Raw genomic sequence first — 20,142 nt, forward strand, 5'->3', positions numbered from 1 at the left:
GGGCTGTTTTGCCAGTGTACAGTGTAAATGCAAATGTCGTATACGGGTCGCTTTTGAAAAGATGATGTAAGCGGATCGTCAAAAAAAACGGATATAGTCACCAAATCAGAATTGTGCATCAAGACCTGCAGTGTACATGCAGCCAATATGTATTTTTCAAAGAAACCTCTTTATCACTCTTTAACAAGCTTCAACCTTTTAAAGGGGTCATATGATGCGATTTCTTGTTTTCCTTTCTCTTTAGTGTGTAACTGTTCGTGCATGTGTAAGATCTGCAGAGTAACAAAGCTCAACAACAAAGTCTCAAACCCAAAGAAATATTCTTTATAAAAGTTAAGGCTCAGCCACACCTTCCTAAAATGCTTCGTTCAAACCATAGACTGTAAAAAAATATGGACGTAGTGTCTGTGACATCATCCATAGTATTTCGAAGAGCAGTTGTGAAGCATAAAGTAGAGACGAGATGTAAGTAGCCATCTTGCCAGCGTGTCATGCCCGGATAACAGAAAATGGGCAAAGAGGTGGGTCGTGGGCGGAGCTGAGGTGACGCAATGACTAACAGGCAGCGGTCACCTCACAGTTGTCATAAGGGCAAAATTAGCCGTATAGACCAAAACCACAATTTGTACCAGGCTGTAAACATGTTTCTTTCTTTCCGAGACCTCCACGGATGACAACAACATGGCGGATAAAGTCATTATTTATATTTTTTTGCGCACAAAAACTATTCTCGTTGCTTCGTAAAATTATTGTACAGCCACTGTAGTGAAATGGACTTTGTATCGATGTTTTTAGTGCCTTTTATGGGTCTTGTGAGTGGGAATGTACTGAATGCCAATGGAGGCTTATCTGAAGTCTTTCTCAGCCATCAGCTTTCAACAAAAATATCTTCAATTTTGTTTTGAAGATGAACAAAGGTGTTACGGGTGTCCAACGACATGAGGGCGAGTAATTAATGAAATCATTTTAATTTTTGGGTGAACTAACCCTTTAAGTTACTTCCGTATTGGCTTAAACAGAAACTGGGGGAGGTTGCCGTTTGGTTCAAACACACCCCCACATCGCTACATCAGTATGTGGGGGCAGAGGTTTATAACACCGCCCAAACGTATAAAAAAAAAAAAAAAGTAGGCATAACTTTTTTTCCCTGTAGTATTGTTGTCGTGCCAGCACTGCCATGTCATGGAGATGCTGTATTTTTCATTGCTAAAGCCAAACTACTTGGTTTGGCTTTTCAAAAGAGGGCATAATTAGAAAACAGTGGCTAAGCTTTAGTTACAACACTGTTCCAGAACAATACAACCCAAATATTTGACTGTGTGCTTTTTTGGAGGACTCCCCTGGTAAAGCACAGACCGTTTTTACATCTTTGTCGTTTCTACGATAACAAATGCAAACTTACCAGTCTGATACTTTCTGGTCCAGTCACGCTGGCAACATTGATCAGCTTGGTCATCCGGATCAGATTTGGGCTCGAATTGATAAGGTAGGACCAACATTATCATGTCACTATACGCTTTAAGGTATTTGGGCCATTACAATGCACTGGATCGCTGGCCAATCAAGAGCACACCGCACTTTTCAGAACGATGAGCTTTGTAAAAATCAGCGCGTTTCAGAAAGGAGGGGCATAGAGAAGCAACAATAATGAACCTGAAGGGGGGATTTTGAAATCCACTGCCGCTTCAATATACCTGTATATATTTATATCCTAATTAACTTCATAATCAAAACTTTAATCAATATTAATCCTATATTATTATAATGATTCAATCCAGTTATGATTTTGTTTTAGTTTCTTTTTTTTCTAAAGTGTGTATTTGGTCTCTGAGGAGTGACTGAGGGTCTGGCCTAGAGATGTGTGATGTGTCACTAAACACTGGCAACAAGGTCGTGTGTTTGGATTTGAGGTATCACACACCCCTAACATGTCAGAAGTGCAGTAACAGGGTTTGCTCACTTAGCCCGGCTTCCAGATATGAAATATGGATTTGTCTTTCATTTAATTTATTATGTTTTATTCCTTTTATATTTCCTTTTACTCAAACACTAAAGACTCAAGATGAATATTGCCTGTACTATTGTGTGTCCCTCTCACTGAAAGAAAGCACATGTTATCAGTATGTTTTGGTAAGAACTGGTTAGAACTGGAGCTTAATCAGCTCCAACCTTGGAGAGACTGTGTATCTGTGTATGTGCGCAATATTCTGTGTTACAGATTAGAATGGTGTACAATGGGCACCCTAAGCGATGGGTGGACTTGTTGTTCTGGGCAAGCTGGCACCTGCTCCAGATCTGGAAGGTCACTATGGGCCTAATTCTGGGTGAAAGCATCAACAAGTGACACGTCAGTGGAAACGTGCATCAGATTAACTGACTCGAGTGGAAATTTACCATGACTGTGCATTGTCTCTGAGCCAATCAGAACCATCCACATTGCAGTAATGACGTGGATAAGACCTTGAAAACGGTATAACTGTTGGGACAATTGTATGTACGATAGGGCGAGGCAACGAGACGGTGAGAGAGGGAGCGCGGCCTACGAACTCCTTGTGAGACTTGAAGCTGGCTTCTGCTTTTGAAACTGCAAACTATTCTTAAGTAAATTTTTCTTTTAATTAATTGCAATCCTGACTCTGTCTTCATTTCTTCACTGCTGGTCCTGGGTCATAAGCTGTTAACCCCTAACAAACCGTATGTGTAATTTTTTTTTTTTTTTTTTTTTTCATTGCATGAAACCAAATACACAAAATAATGCTATTTTTAGAACCATCATATGACCTCTTTAAATCCTACTGTATCATATTTTATTTGATCAAAATTCTTATTTTGATGTAAAATATCAACATGATCAAAAGTTTTGCTGAAAAACCTGCTGTATACTTTTTTTAATGTGAACTTATATTTTATACATGTAGTCTGCTATACTGTTGTAAAATATCAATGATTTTATGAGCTCCATATTCTCAAGTCATACAATATGAGCCATAAAAGCCTGATGCATCAAATATTAATACATTCAATAAAAACTCAAACTGTTCCATTTAAATAAATAACATTTTCTGACTATTATGCGTAAAGATTACAGGGAGATTACATATGGTTAAATCATACTATAAAATCAAACTATAAAAGTACAGATTTTACTGATGTTTTTTCAGTAAATAACTAATTTAACCTTTGATAGATAACATCATGTTATTATAGAAGGAAAGGACGTGTTTTCAATGAGCAATATTGCAGCAAATATACATTTTTGAAGATTTAAAATTAAAAACAAATGAGGTATGCTCAGAAGTTCAGTAAAAAAAAGTGAAAACATTATCTATACTAGATAAAGAAACCAATTTGTAATTTTAAAAAAATTAAGGGAACCTTTTCACCGATAGTAATAAGGATGAGAACTCACTGAATGACAGGGTCCATTGCAGCAATTCTCTCAGTTAGGATCTGAAGCTCACTGTTAGTGACATCATTTAAGGCAGGGCCTGAGTTACTGGCAAGCACAACCTATAAGCCAATATGGTCACATGTGTAACTACAACTTCAACAATTACAATTTGCTTCTAAAACATATTGTTGTTGTTGACTTACCTCTGTGCCTCTGATGAGGAGTTCTCTAATGAAAGGGAAAACCCCAAGAATAATGTCTATTCCACTATTATCTACGAAAAACAATGCACATTTATGAGGAGGACCCTGTAAAAGAAAGCCAGCAGGCACAGTGTTCAATCAATACCAGGAAGACTTCATAGAACATGCTTTTGTTTAACATGGCAAATATTACATTTTTAAATTTACATTTAAAAAGACAATTTTATTTGTTATCTTGCTCTCCCTTGTACATCGACAAGGAATAGGGTTGCCTGATCTGTGTAATAAAACTAGACCAATGGCCAATAAACAATAACCCAAACTTAGCCAACTGACCATATCTCAAATACCTAAAATACATATTTTACAATCACTGTTATGCAAATTGAAAACCACTGTCATGGTGATCATAAACACAGCTCAAAGGCTCCCTACCATATTCCTTCCTGTTTTATCATTGGTAGAATATAAAATATTTAATTTATTAAATATTATTATTTTATTAAAATATTTAATAAAATATATACATTCTAGCATTTCAGTCCTATATAATTTATGCAATATGTCAAGACTTTAACCCATGGGATGGGGGGAAATTAATAGTTTAAAAGTAGCCCATTTGGCAATGCTGACAATGTAAAGATGTCAGTAGCATAGGCGCCGATTTATGTTATGCCAGTGGGTGCCTTGGCCATGGACTTGAAACAGACTAGATGTAATTTTATTACTCAAACCACTGCCTGCTGCTGCTTCTGATTGCTTTTAGAGAAAAAAGCTGCCCACAACTGCTGGTCTAGGATCAGTTTTCTCTGAAATAAAAGCATATTGGAAAATAGATTTTGCAAAAACAATCTGTGTTTGCACTCTGGAGAGCATCAAAGGTTTCTATTTACGATGTGTTTTGCAGCACTGAAGAAATTATCTGTTGATTTTTTTTTTAACTAAATCGTCAGAGGTGTTTAAGTTAGCACTGGACAAAACTGGTTGGTGCATTTATGGTAGAGTTTCGAATGCTCAAAAAAACATTTTATGTGAAGTCAGCTTCATTTATCATAACTTTGTGAGAGGAGTTCAGAAGAGTGACACCATTTTAGAGACCATAAAGGGAACGTTCATTGGATGCTTTCTGCAATGCCAAAATCTGCATGCAATATGCTCACTTTTTTCTGTTGGGGGGGGGTTAGCTTTTTAAAAGTGTTAGCTTTTTACACTGTTAAAGACTTGGATTCCCATCCTAAACATAGGCAAAGTTTCAAAAACTAATGTTGGACGTTTGATGGAGTATTTCTGTGTCAAAAATAGTCCTTCCGGTTTCTCACAAGTTTCGGAAAGTTTTTTTCAAGTATGGGTCGGCTTGACGTTGATAGAGCGGAAGGTCCTTGTATGGGCCGTACGGGTTCTTCTCCCGGTAGGGTGCGCGCACGCGTGACTAGAGCGAGAGAGGAAATGCACGCCCATAAACACTCGCTCAGCTGTAGATCCACTCGTCCGTGAACACTTATGTCGTTATAGTCCGCGCCGCGCTCCACTTTATTCCTATGGGTGACATCAAGCGACTTCAACGCTTCAGCACAGCATTCCGGGAAGGCAGCGCTGCATTTGAACCGATTTGAATGCAGAAATGACGGGAAGCTTCACAACATCGCTTCAGTCGCATCGCAAAGTGGATCTCCACGGTCACTGCTGTCACAGGACTTCACCAAATCATACCAAAGAAGTGTGTTTTTGACAGAGCGGTCCCAGCGATAAAGGTTCACGGTCGGTGAGTAAAACTGCTTCAAATGTCTATGTTGTTGGCTATCGTCGCGTGAGTAAACATCAGTAAACGACACGATCGCATGCTTCGTCATTCAAATGCGATAAGGGTTATTACTCCATTGTTGTTCTATGTATAACGTTACACTAGTCTGACGTGCAAAACCGTTTTGCTTGCTACTGCTAAGGTTTAGTCGCATACAATAGTCCATAAACCGAATCATGTCCTCATAAACTGCGAGTAAACACACAAATGTTGACAGGCCACTAAATACAGTACATACCATAGAGACGGACGTCCTGCTGTTGCTGTTTCTCCTGTTCAATTTATTTCAGCCTCCGAATCTGATTCTGGATCATACATGTATTAGCTGAATCTGATCGATAGCCATGGGTTTCTCCACGCTTGAGGACGTCACCGCTTTGTGCGCGATCGTCATTCTTTAGCTCCGCCCACAAGATACACCTCCAGGCGCTCGTTTTTTTTTTTCCGGAAAGACTCGGTACAGCCTACATTTCTTTTATAAATATAATAAAACTAAAGACTTTTCGGAGATATGAAGGATGCAATACTACTCTATAGGTACTCATGATTGACATGAGATTGACTGAAACTGAGTGTTTCACCCCCCCTTTAAGATTAACAGTGGTTTGTGAACGTAGATGTTTTAGTAATAGTAGTAATAGTAATAGTAGTAGTAGTAGTGAAGTTTATTGCCATATCAGCATCACTGGCTATTACATGGCAGATACATATTAAACATTTAACAACATAATTTCATATATACAGTTTTGGTCAGAATTATTGACACCCCTGGTCAATATGATCAAAGATGACTATCTTTGATGTTTATTTTTTATTAAAAAATGTACTCTAACCTTTCATTGAAAGGTTCAAAACACATTGGCAATAACTATTGGCTCCCTTTGAAGTACTTTTTGCAACCTCTTTTTGCCAAGATAACAGCTCTGAGTCTTCTGCTATAATGCCTGATGAGTTTGGAGAACACGTAACAATATACCATTCCTCCAAACAGAATCTCTCCAGAGCCTTCAGATTCTCAGCTCCATTGTTGGTGCTTCTTCTCTTCCGTTCGCCCCACTCATTTTCTATAGAGTTTAGGAGACTGGAATGGTCATGGCAGAAGCTTCATTTTGTGCTCATTGACACAATGTGTGTTGATTTTGATGTTTGTTTTGCATCGTTGTCCTGATGGAAGATCCAACATTGTACAATTTCTAGTACAATGCATTTGTACTAGATATTCCCCTCATATTTAGGGGCACCAATAACTGTGGCCAATGTGCTATAGAGAAAAACATTTTTGATAATGTGATTTCCCCCCGACTTTCTATTATTTTACTTCAATGAAAGGTTAGGTTTTTTGCAAAATTTTTGAATGATAGATCAAAAGGATAAACAATGCAGATCATATTTACCAGGGGAGACAATAATTTTGACCACAACTGTACATTATAATAAAAACAAACATTTTATAAAATATAAATACACATACAAAATTAATACTATTTTATAAAATACTCTTTAGATGTACTTAAGCTAAAAACTCTAAAAGATTTTCTGGATCCATAAATAAATCATTGAAAGTTTGCCCTGATAAAAAGCGCCGTCTCAAAACAATAAAAATTGGGCAGTCCAAAAGTGTATGTTTTACAGTCAAGTTGATAATACAGGTAAGTCAGTGAGTTGTAAGTTGGTACAAGTTGTGTGAAATAAATAGTTTAAAAAATCATATATTGTGATTTCTGGATTTTTTTAGACTATGTCTCTCACAGTGGACATGCACCTACGACGACAATTTAAGACCCCTCGATGATTTCCAAGTGGGAGAACTTGAAAAATAGCAGGGTGTTCAAATACCTATTTTCCTTACTGTATATGTTTTTAAAGGGGAAGCTCAACTCCTTAGGCTTAACATTTAACCGCCAAAAGTATTTTTTTTAGATGTGAAAAGATACCATGTACAGGTTGCACTTTACAGAAAACACTAAAAGCACTCTTAAACTTTACCAAATCTGTTATTTTTGCAAAAATTTTTTTAGATCAATTTCAAGAGGTAGAAGCATGTTTCCAGTGTGTGTGATGGGCTGCCAGCACGACTCTGCTTCATCTGGTTCTGAATTTTTCTCTGCATTTATTCATGAAAGAGCTTGTAAAATCTGATCATTGTGTTGCAACATGCATGATATTGCATGTTCAGTAGTGAAGCATATTTTTTTATTTATTTTATAACAAGGACCCTTTACACATCCCGAGATTTAAAAAAAAAGTTAAATAGAGCTACATATTAAGCATATATATTTTGATATCAACAGAAACTATCCATATTACGATTTCAAATAAGTTATGTTAAGACAGCAGATATGAACTACGCACAGTACTGTTGTTGGTCATACATCACTGTCTGTAAATTACTTGCCATTGTTAAAATTTACATCTATGCATGATAAAAAAAAAAAAAAAAAACATGGTGTGATGTTTGCGGTTGTTGTAAATTATTAATTAACATTGATCTGAACTTTAGCTTCAAATTTACTAAAACTTTAGATTATATTTAATTTTACTGTGACATGGACAAATCAGTAGTATCTGTAATCAGTGAAGGTTCTCCAGTAAAGTGCAGATGTATTGTGTAAGCAATACCTCCACCATAACAACAATAGCAATGTACAGTGAGACATTTAAGATTCATTACATTTGCAATTAATCTGAATGGAATTTCAAAAATATATTGATACAATTTTTTTCTTCTTCTAGTAATATATGAGTCTGCATTTACATTGCACATACCTATTTTGACATGCCATATTTTTTGTCCTGGGCTAGTTGTCACCATGTCAATTCCAATTTTGAGAGTTAATCCTGCATTTATATGTAGATATCACTTCCAAAACTTTGCAGCGTACAGAAAATTTTCAAAAATATGTTGGGACTTGATTGTTTCCCTCATAATATGACCACATCATTCAACATATGCAGGCTTTCATGTTACCTGCAGTCAAATGTAGCTGATTAATTTCTCTATGAACTGTTCAGTGTCGATTGTCAGTTAGCAGGGTTGTTTAGGAACGGTCATGGACTTTAACATTCGTTCCTCTTAGCATGAATATGACTAATCGTCAAAACTTGTATTCAAGGGGTTATAGCTATATAGCCTTAAAAGCTCAAAAGATGGCTCACTTTGCAAATCACTAAAAAGCTGTCACTCATCTTGCACCAGATATTTTGTCGAAATCTCACAACAACAAAATCAGTAAAGCTGTCTACACTGCTTAATGAATCTCTTACGTCACCGTGTCTGTTTCAAAGAGAGCAGAACGTGGCCCTTTTAACAAAATAACATGGGATTTTGAGCAGTGACTGGATTCTAACTTAAACACCTGTGATTGGACATGGTGTTCAAGAGATCAACAAACATGTCTGTGTTGGCTACATTTCTCCCCGTTTCAAAAACATGCTGTAAATATTTCACGTTCTCCAGAGTGCAAACTGTTTGTTTTTTTAACCCATATTTTAATTTTAACCCATGTTAAAATTTAATTCCTCAAAAATTATTTGTGCTTAAACACTAATTTGTGGACCCCCCTGCATTTACGCTGCAGACCCCCAGTTTAAGACCCTTGTTCTATATAATTAATAAAAAATATTTTGGGTGTCAGTCATTGTTCATTTTGTAATATCTTTCAGCATTTTGCATGATATTTTTAAATTAATATAAGTAATAATACATTTTTAAAAAAAATCAATTAATTGGCTAATGGTCGGTTATCTCACATTAGCTGGTATCGACAAGATCCATTATCAGTTGACTTCTAATACAGATTATTCTAAATAAGACCGTGTTTGCAGGCATCAAACTATTCAAATATTTTTAATATTTGATTAAAAATCACGGTACTCAAAAAAAAAAAAAAAACTTTGTAAAAGAACTTACACTAATTTGATTTGTAATAAAATAAATCACAAAACTAACTTGCTTTTAAATACTTTACTAAAACAACTTGTTTCGAAGGCCCCAGGGAGCATGCCTAGATTCAGAATACATTTTGGCTTGATTTTAGATCAAACCTGATTCCTGTGCAGAATTTTCAGCACACATAACTATGTGTTAATTCAGACCGAATGTCCTGTTGTGCTTTTTTTCTGACCTTCATTCTCTCAATCCATTGGTTGTAGGCATCCACAAGCCATGGCCTTTCTGGGAATATATATAATGTTCAGTATAAAACTCAAAATATATACATTCTGGTGAAAAGCTGGAATAATTAAGATTTTTAGCATTTATTTGATAAAAAAAAACTGCATAAACAGAAATACTGAATTATTTAAAATTTTCTACTTTAATATATTTTAAAATATTTTAATATAATTATTCCTGTGATGGCAAAGATTCATTTTCATCAGCTATCACTCCAGTCTTCAGTGTCACGTGATCCTTCACAAATCATTGTAATATGCTGATTTTGTACTTACTTTTTATCAAATATTATTAATGCTCAGTTATTATAATATGGGTCTTATTATCAATGTTGAAAACCTTTTTATATTTATGTGGAAACCGTGATACTTTTTTGTCAGGATTCTTTAATGAATAGAAAAATTTAAAAGAACAGCATTTATTTGAAAGAAAAAAGTATCATTATGAATTTCTTTATTGCACTTTTTTAAATCTTACTTTCCTTTTGAATGGTAGCATATCACACAAATATTAAGTTTAATATTTAATATTAATATTAAAATATTAACGGTTTTCAACACTGAAAATAAGAAATGTTTCTTGACCAAATCAGCAAATTAGAAAAGGATCATGTGACACTGAAAACTGGAGTAATGAATAGGGTTTTTCCAGCATTGAAAATATTGTGGTGGTCGCCAAAATTAATATTTTTTCTTAGTCAAAGGACAAAGTAAAGGAGGACAAAGGAGTGTAAATGCAAAATAATAGACCTGACACTTTTTCAATGTATAATGTGTTACTTTAGCCCTGTTTCCACCGAAATTCTTTCCCAGGAACTGTTTTTACCCCCAGACCTGCTGTTGTCTGTTTTCATCAAGGTCCAAAGTACTGTGAAGATTAGTCCGGTGTTGTACGACTTTCCAGTTCCTGCTGGATTTTGTCCTCCACATATAAAACTCCATCGACCTTTTAAATATCATTGTTGATTCGAATAGCAAACAACTCTTACTGCACACACCACAACAGACTTTTAAAAATTGTGGTTGAAATAAAATGCTGCACCAAAGTCCCACCCTTGAAAGTTCCAGAACTTAAAAAAAGTTCTCCGAAAAAAAATCTCTCCTAATATTACAAAACTGTTTCTTTGCATTCATAATGGATTTAATTTGTACTGTGTGTGTTCATCCACCGTGGACCATTTTTGACCCAGGAAAAAACCCTGATGATGCTGAAAATTCACCTACATATTGCCAACACAGCAATAAATTAGTTTAATAGATTAAAATAGACTACTGTTCTTCTGAATTGTAATGCTATTATTCCTTTTAGTGTATTATTGATCAAATAAATTCCAATTATTCCAAACTTTTGACCGGTAATGTTCAAACATAAAAGAGTTTATTATTTATCAGCAAAACTGAATTTGTAATAGTGTATTTTATCATTATTATGTAATTATGTGACAGTTTAATCATACCTTGTAGTTGTTGTTTTGCTTGTTCAAACCCAAAGTCTGGATCTGATTCTAGCACACTGAAAAACAAATAAAAGTAAGAATATTCCTCAAATAACAAAAACAACAACACCCTCTCTTTTTCTATATTTGTTAGTACACTCACTCTGACACAGCTTTGGCTCCCCAGTCGAAAACGTTGCCGGCCAAGAGGCCTTTGACCAGAGTGAACTGTCTTTGCTCCCAGCTCAGCTCCTCTACTGACTTTACAACCTTCAGATAGTATTTCAGGGCCATGTCATTCTCCTTCTGCTTGATCTGCAGAAGAAAAAAAAAGACAATCAGACTGTATCAGATAATTCTCCAACAACCACTAACAACTAAAAAAAAAAAAACACAACCTAAATAATTGTTTAACCACTGGAAAATAGACAAACAGATGAACAGAGATAGAGATTGAAACAATTTCATATGAGAAAAATATGTTAACAAGATTTTAAATAAAGAGATTTCGGGGAACTGATGTGATTTGAAGCACCACAGGCAAGGTAAAGGATGATTCAACGTAAACCTTAGAGTAGGGGTCAGGAAAGTTGAACTCGTTTAAACAGTGTTCTCTTGTGTCTAAAAGACTTCTGACGGTGAGGGATCCATAAGCACTAGAGATGAGAGGAGAGGCAAGCTACGTTAGAAGAGAGAAACACTCATCCAGCAACACTCAATCACACACACACACACTACAAGACTGTAACTCATAAAACACCCTAATCACTACTAAGATCTTGTTGAATATTAAGCCACAGATGTATAAAGTCAAGCTGAAGAATGAACCCGTGATGAGCTGAAGCAGAGGCTGAAGATTCATGGTGCTCTTACAAAGGCTGGTGTCGAAGAGTCTGGATTTTGTGACGGTATTTCTGCCGAAACTTTTCTGCCCTCTCCACAGCCTCTGGTTGGTCTTTCTGGCTAGCCACAGCTCGTTTCACCACCTGTTCAAAAAACAAAATGAAGTCATGAACAAGTGAATTCAAGTTGTGGGATATAATATAAAATAATCTATGAAATTTACTGACAAATAATATATAAATCAATATAATATATCTAGTGTAGGGGTCTGTGATATCACGACTTTTGATCATGAACGATTAAAATGTCTCCACAGTCTGTTTTTGAAGAAAAATTGTAGAATCGGGCTACAGTGCATTCTGGAACCTCCGTCCCATCATACCCTACAACATGACATACATTCACATCATGTTGACACAGAGGTAGGTTACACTCACATGACATTGCAGTTATTTACAATCATGAAAGTTTATTATTTGCATGTGATTTAAAGCCGGTTAACCATTTTATTCACAGCCTGTTCTGACAGCTTTTCTAAGCAATCACGCCGCAAGCGCATGCACAATAAAGCTGGGCTCAGACTAGAGGAGTTTTTAAATCCTAACCGATTATAAAATCTGGTAGCATCACTCACATAAGGAAGAGCTTCAAAGATTTTTTTTTCTCTCAAATGTCAAACATACACACTACAAGATTTTAAAAATTTTGCGCATCACACACTACAAGATATTATTAATATTATCATGCCAGGAAAAGCACCTCATGTCAGGTAATATTTACAAAAGTCAGCAGCTTTCTACACTCACCTGGCATGTTAAAAACCAAGGCGATTTCTCCTCAGTTCTTCTCTTGGTCTGAACAGCTGATACGTTATACAAAGGCGTGTTATTGCAACACTTCACATGCTGTTCTGCCATCTCCGCTGTTCAACAGACCCACACACAGCAGCTTGTTTCACAGTCGTGAAGTGCTTTCATTCACTTCTCTCATTGGCTATTGTGAAAAAAAATGACTGAATCATCCAGATTTTGAACTGGCTTTTATATTTTTTTATACTGTTGTCTGAGGTCAACTAATGATGTTTGTGTGGTTTTTACATTAAAAAACATCAAAACTAATAATAATAGTAATAGGCTATTTTCTACACTGGCTTTGAGGCTCTCTCCAAAACGCTGGGTTTTGGTGGGCGTGCCGCACTGGAGACTTGGAAGTAAACGGCCACGGCTAGGATTGGATAAGATTTGCATATTTAATGAGCTTGAGCTGTCAGTTCAGTTCACATGAGAGAGGAGAGAGTGAGGTAGAAGCGGCAACCAGAATGATTCTCAATCACACAATGATTGTTGCACACAATGATGTTGCTAACACAACACAATGATTTATTTATATTTCATTCATCCGCGATTAATTTGACTAGCCCGCAAGATCGGACATATATAAGCGCGAACCGTGCACACACATACACGCCTCCCTTCAAATGTCAACTTGAGAGAGAGAGAATAGCAGAACAAAAACGGAATATAATGAGATTCAGTGGGTGGGCTACTGGATTAGATTGCTGTAGATTCTGTATAGGCGGTGTTTCGTCGAGCAGTGACGTAAGTATGAAGCACAGGACTGTTTGCTGAGCCTGGTGTCTATAAAAGTTTTTCTTTGACAAACAAGGAAGTTTTCAGCTCTGAAACTTATTATATTACGATGACTTTTTATATATCAAAAGCTCAAGGGAAAGTGGATTTCTCAATTCATCACCCCTTTAAAATCCTACATATCAAACATATTTTATATGATCAGGGCAGCCCCAATTTGTGTGAGATCAGATTGGAGGTGCAAAATTTGTTCTGTGAACAGTTACCAGATAATCACTGCCAGACCAGCAACATCAGAACCGCAAAATCAGAAACGATCAAGGTCCTCTATAAGATTTTTTCTATGATTCTTGGGAGGGGAAACTCAGGGATAAATCGGCCTAAAACTCCTGTAGTTTGAGCTCGGCTTAAAAGCCTGCGAAACTAAGTTATAAGCTAAGTTTTACGTCTTACTGCGTTTAAACTGTCACACAATGTTTACATAAACACAGAACATTTTTGCAAACTGGATGCGTGTGCATTAGGGAAAACTTAATTCAATGAGTTAATTATTTATGATGATAAACATTTAAAGGCTACATGCTGCTTAAAAGTAAACATTGTTTATAAAAAAGATCAAGTGAAAATGTTTTTTTTGAAGGGTTGCCATGAAGATCTTCGTAACCCTTTTCCACCAAGGCACTGCTGGTGCTAAATCGGAGCAAGAGCCTAGTTTTAAATCGGTTCTTTGTGTTTCCACACCCAAAGCACCAGCTCCGAGCCAGGAAATGTGGTTCTTAAGTAGCACTAAAACATTGGTGGGCTTACCGTGATCAACAAGACGAACAAACACTTGTAACCGCCATTTTTTTAAATAGCAGCTAATCAAGCTAACAGCTGCTCGATTGTAATCTCCGTCTATACAAAATAATGGGGAGCTGCACGAATGCGTTGGATTTGCTGCGTTTTAATGCTGATGTAGGATCACAAAGCCATGAGCCATTGAGGGAAGGCTTGTTTGAGATGCAATGACACGCGCTGTGCAGCCCGATCGCGTATGACATCAAAGTACAGAGAATGCAAACGACTCCTTATGCTTTTGAATCGCTCATGGTATTTTGATATCATATGCGGATCGGTCCGCGCAGCGCCGATGCATCTCGAACAAGCCTGGTGTGTTTGTATTTCCCGCTGCCTCGCTAGCATTGCTGAAACGCTAGCGAGAAAGATGAGACGTATACAGTGACGTAAGACCTATAGCTCTGTGGTGGCTCTCTAGCCTGTGGAAAGCCAAACCGGTTCTTAAAGGCTGTCAAGTACCCCTTTTCCACCAAGGCAGTGCTGGTGCTAAATCGGAGCCAGAGCCTAGTTTCAAATCGGTTCTTTGTGTTTCCACAGCCAAAGCACCAGCTCCGAGCCAGGAAAAGTGGTTCTTAAGTAACACCAAAACATTGCTGGGCTAGAAGTAAGAACCGCTTGCGTCACCGGCTGGGGGCGGCGTTACCGTGATCAACAAGATGAACACAAACCTGTGACCGCCATTTTTTCAATAGCAGCTAATCAAGCTAACAGCTGCTGGATTGTAATCTCCGTCTATACAAATCATAGAGAGCTGCACGAATGCGTTGGATTTGCGGCATTTTAATGCTGATGTAGGGTCATAAAGCCATGAGCCACTGAGGGAAGGCTTGTTCGAGATGCATCGGCGCGCGCTGTGCAGACCGATCGCGTATGACATCAAAGTAGAGCGAGCGCCAACGACTCCTTATGCTTTTGAATCGCTCACGCGGTATTTTGATATCATACACGGATCGGTCTGCGCAGCGCCGATGCATCTCGAACAAGCCTGGTGTGTTTGTATTTCCCGCTGCCTCGCTAGCATTGCTAAAACGCTAGCGAGAAAGATGAGACGTATATAGTGACGTAAGACCTAGCTCTGCGGTGGCTCTCTTACATGTGAAGAGCCAAACCGGTTCATAAAGGCTCTCAAGTCGAACCAACTTAGAACTCACATTAGCACGGGCTCTGAACTAGCACTCGGTTCATTCTGGTGGAAAAGGGGTAAAGTAGAACCAACTTAGAACTGACACTAGCACTGGCTCTGAACTAGCACTCGGTTCATTCTGGTGGAAAAGGGGTATGAGTGTCTGAGTTCATATGACATGACAGTTTTCTCAAGTGAAATGGTAAATGCTAATGAAGTGACTCTCAGAGCGGAGTTTATGAAGTTTATACATTCATGTCCTCAGAGTGATACGGCAGAGGCTAAAAAGTAGAGATGCACCGACTGATCGGCCAGGGATCGGAATTGGCCGATTTTCTGCATGATCGGCCCTGAACGGCAGATCAGTCACACCTGTCGCTGTTTTTGAGCCGATCCCTCTACATGTGGCTCGCGCTGCATGCAAACATGTTGTTGTCATGGAAGTTTTTTACTGTGAGCGAAGAAGACACTAATTATGCCATTTGTGAAACTTGACAAACCTTCAAACCTATTTAGACACTTAACTCCATCACCACGTGGAACATGCCCAGTTTGAAGAAGATAACTTAGTAAAGGTAAAACTGCTAAAGCTTAGCCAAAGCTGAAAGGCCGATACCGATTTTTGCCGATTCCGATTTTCCGAAAAACAGAAATCGGAATCGGCCAAGCAAATTGCAATTGGTGCATCTCTACTAAAAAGACAATGAGTGTCAAGCGTGCGTGTGTGTGCCACAAATGAAATTGCGTGTCCGAGCCCTTCATCCACAGAGAGACTTACAACATGGAGGAATACTATTTAAATAGTATTTTGCAGTTTAATATTTCACAGACACTAGTATATATTAGGCTAAAGTCTGGAGCACTGCTCTTAGATAAACACAGAAGCAGGACTGATAGCAGCTGTCTATTAGTGGGTGCCAAATATGTTCTATATTACAGACACTTTTTGAATTTCATGCTATTACAGTAGCAAATACTGTTAAAATCAGTATTGTAGTTATTTACAACAGGGGTACAACAGCCTTAAAGGGTTAGTTCACCCAAAAATGTAATTTATGTAATTAATGACTAACCCTAATGTTGTTCCACACCCGTAAGACCTCGGTTCATCTTCGGAACACAGTTTAAGATATTTTATATTTAGTCCAAGAGCACATCTAAGTGTAGGCACACTATATTGTCCATGTCCAGAAAGGGAATAAAACTTAAACTGTGTTCCGAAGGTCTTACGGGTGTGGAACAACATTAGGGTGAGTCATTAATGACATAAATTTCATTTTTGGGTGAACTAATCATTTAAGCGCGTAATAACTTCTGGTAATTGAGGCCAATGTACAATGTACACAATATGGCATAGTTTATGCAATTGCCGGAAGTGATATCTCGCACGTATATCTACGCCAGTGGTCGCCAACCCGTCGATCGCCAACAACTGGTAGATCTTTATCACTGTCCCGATAGCTCCCGATTAATAACCGAAAAATGAGCAAGTAGAATTACGTACTTCTCCTTTAAGGCAGAATGCACACGCTCTCATTACTCGCTGATGAGTCAAAGTGGGCAGTCCTTGAATGGACTGTGAGCTGTGAACATAGCATGCCTTTAAAATTTCTGTTGCTCTTTACATTATTTATTTTCTGTTCAGTAACGCAGTTGTTAGTGGAGTGTTTTTCAAACTTCCCCAGAGTGCATGGGATCGACGACGCTGATAATAATCCTCTGTGAATCCTCTATCAGATACGTGAGTTTTGCTTACACTTGGCTACAACCATTCAGGCCAGCTATCCGGCCTCTCTGTGTAAAAATTACAAACACATTATCAATGCTCAAAATCGCTCCATATTCTCCTAAAATGTATTCTCTGCAACATCATAATTTTCACCGCACAAATCGACCGATGTTGTAGTAAGATATGACAACGCTACTGCAGCACGCATCGTCGCTGACTAGCAGCTGAATCTCACTTCAGCAAACTGCCGCAAATGAAAGTGAAAGTTGCAGACGCTCAATACACAATTATCATTATTAAAACTAAAGAAACTAAATTATATAACAGGTATAAATAGGCCGAGGAAGATCACTGTTCGGGGTGCTAAATACGGTCTGAATTCAAGGATTCAGCTTTATTCTTCGTGGTAGCTTGCGTAGGATGGTGATGCAGATTTTGCAGCAGCTCCGGAAAGACTTAAGTTTTGGTTAGCCACTGCCATGGTTCATTTCATTTTCTTTGATTAATGGTAGCTTATTTAATAAATTTAAGGGTATATGTCCAAAAAAAACTGGTAATGTCATATTTTCTAGTAGTGGTATTGCATACTTAGCATAATAATTTAGTTATTTTGTTTTAAAAATCTATTACATGTATGTAATGAAATCAAATGTAGCAATAGCCTACATGTGGAATTGTTCACAGACAGCATGCACGCAGTGGTTATGACTGTCGACATACATAATGTCTGAGGAGTGAAAAAGTAATCATCACAACCATCTATTGGATTTCGTAGGGTAGTTAGCACATGAAGCCTGAAGTTGCCTTGACATCCCTGAAGCCTTGATGCCAACGCTGTTCTAAATTTTGAAATGATGTCACAACACAATCCAATCCAACTGATGTGACGGTCGGTGGAGGACTCCAAATGACTGTCCACCTCTTGAATAGTTGAGTAAAATCAGCAATAAATTGGATGTGCTGAAAGAGTTTGTATTCCCTCACGAGAAGAAAGCATGGATAATTTTGATAGGGGTCAACTGCGTGATAAAGGCAGGGGGCGGAGCCTGATCACAGGTCGACCTGTCTGTCAAAGATAGATGTGATGTCAAAGGAGCTTCCAAAGTTGGTCACACCCAAAGCATTTCCCATAGTGAGAAACAGAGTGAAGTTAGGAAAATAACTCACTTACTGACAGAAGTATGCTTTCAAATGCTCACATGCGCTGTGTGTGTGTTCGTTCTAAAGGGCGCTGATGACATGCAGCCGTGACTGTGTGAACGGTTAACTATTCTCGAATCTCCAAATACTTTTATGATACAAAATCAGAGGGAGAAACCCTGCAGGAATGGGTAGAATTGTGCAATCCTGCACGAAATTCAGACATGTCACACCAACACTATTTAACCGGACTGAATGAGGAGGCGGTGGAGGAGTGGGAGTGGGAGTGGGAGTGGGAGTGGGAGTGGGAGAGGGAGTGGGAGTGGGAGTGGGAGAGGGAGTGGGAGTGGGAGTGGGAGTGGGAGTGGGAGTGGGAGTGGGAGTGGGAGTGGGAGTGGGAGTGGGAGTGGGAGTGGGAGAGGGAGAGGGAGAGGGAGAGGGAGAGGGAGAGGGAGAGGGAGAGGGAGAGGGAGAGGGAGAGGGAGAGGGAGAGGGAGAGGAGAGGAAAAAGCACAGATGGCATCGGTGTATTGAAGAGGAGAGGATTTTCTGTACATTGTTCATAGAAGGACACTGCTTTGCTATTTTTTCCTCATACTGGTCAATTACTGCTTCAGATTAAACACATTGTTATTCGCTTTACATAATGGTAAGAAAATCCTAGTTTGTGGTTGTTGGTCAGAATAAGCCACAAAGTTATGAGATTTTCTTATTATAATACTTTCTAACAAGTTAACAAATTTGCCTAGAAGCCTCACCCCATCCAATGCCTCCTCGAAGCAGAAGAGCCAGTACTCCCGAGCCAAAGCATCCTCAGTCAAGTCCATCGTGTCTGGAATATAAGAGGTTGGGTCCTGCAGCAGGGGAAGGTTCACTAGCTGCCTCTCGAGACGGTCCATCTCCAACATGTCGAACTGGAGACAATGAAAGAAGAGGAGTAAGTACCCACAATGCACTAAATTTCAATTTGTGCATTTATCTGCAAAAGAACTGCAATACATCCTCAACAAAAATTCTAGTGACAACAAGAAGAGGTTGAAACAATAACAGCTTCCAGCGACTCTTTCAGCCTTTATTTAAAAAACATTTTATCTGAACATCTGAGTTAGAATACTTTGCATTAGTTTGATCAACACAATGAGCACAACAAGGCTGTGAAAGCAGACTAGTGAGTAAATGAGTTTTCCTGTTTAGAGTGATGATGCTTAAAGACACCATGAAATGTTTTATATATATATATATATATATATATATATATATATATATATATATATATATATATATGCACATCATTATTTTTTATGTGCCCTCATAATCTTTAATCAAAATAACTCCCCTCCATCTTGCAAAGACATCCTTCTGTGATGATATGTTTACTGGCATGAGGACCTCTCACTCACGATATTGCAGCAATAGCAAAAGATAATCCAATCAATTCCCAGTGGACAAAATCAAGTCCCATCCTACATTTTTCTTGTTCGAGAAGTCATTTCACTCAGATATGTCACAACAGGCCAGGGGAGAAAAAAGACTATTGCAACATCCAATTCCATTTCATCTGTAGTCCCATTTAGCCACATGCTCAAGAAAAATAAAAGCTTAAACAAAATTCACAAGGGAGTATTACTGATGTTTTTTATGTTGTAGAATAAAACATGAAAATATCTTTATCTTGTGTTCACCACATACATTTTTTCAGACCTTTCACCAAAAACCCATTTAAAAAACAAAAAAAACATTAATTTCAGGATGATGGAACCGGAAGTTGCTAAAATGCTAACGCGTTTCCTGGTTTTAGATAACAAAACTATGCCATCTTTGCAGAAATCTATTTATTAGCCACACTCAATTGTTATTTGTGGTTGTAACCTAAC

General features: G+C 37.9%; 1 protein-coding gene across 5 annotated transcripts in view; it reads right to left on the reverse strand.

The window, feature by feature from the left end:
- pank4 (pantothenate kinase 4 (inactive)) overlaps positions 1 to 20,142 on the reverse strand; it is a 35,634-nt gene that overhangs the window by 2,871 nt on the left and 12,621 nt on the right. For 4 of the 5 annotated variants that reach the window (XM_067432032.1, XM_067432031.1, XM_067432029.1 and 1 more), the window contains exons 10-17: positions 19,027 to 19,182; positions 11,878 to 11,990; positions 11,573 to 11,660; positions 11,168 to 11,319; positions 11,026 to 11,081; positions 9,520 to 9,569; positions 3,595 to 3,699; positions 3,410 to 3,510 (exon numbers count right to left, since the gene is read on the reverse strand). In XM_067432032.1, the coding sequence (XP_067288133.1) occupies positions 3,410 to 3,510; positions 3,595 to 3,699; positions 9,520 to 9,569; positions 11,026 to 11,081; positions 11,168 to 11,319; positions 11,573 to 11,660; positions 11,878 to 11,990; positions 19,027 to 19,182 (821 nt within the window). Of the gene's footprint in view, positions 1 to 3,390; positions 3,511 to 3,594; positions 3,700 to 9,519; positions 9,570 to 11,025; positions 11,082 to 11,167; positions 11,320 to 11,572; positions 11,661 to 11,877; positions 11,991 to 19,026; positions 19,183 to 20,142 lie in introns of those variants that run through there. The other variant, XM_067432033.1, reaches the window with a different exon arrangement.

Source organism: Pseudorasbora parva, chromosome 22 (assembly GCF_024679245.1).
Source record: "Pseudorasbora parva isolate DD20220531a chromosome 22, ASM2467924v1, whole genome shotgun sequence".
NCBI lineage: Eukaryota > Metazoa > Chordata > Actinopteri > Cypriniformes > Gobionidae > Pseudorasbora > Pseudorasbora parva.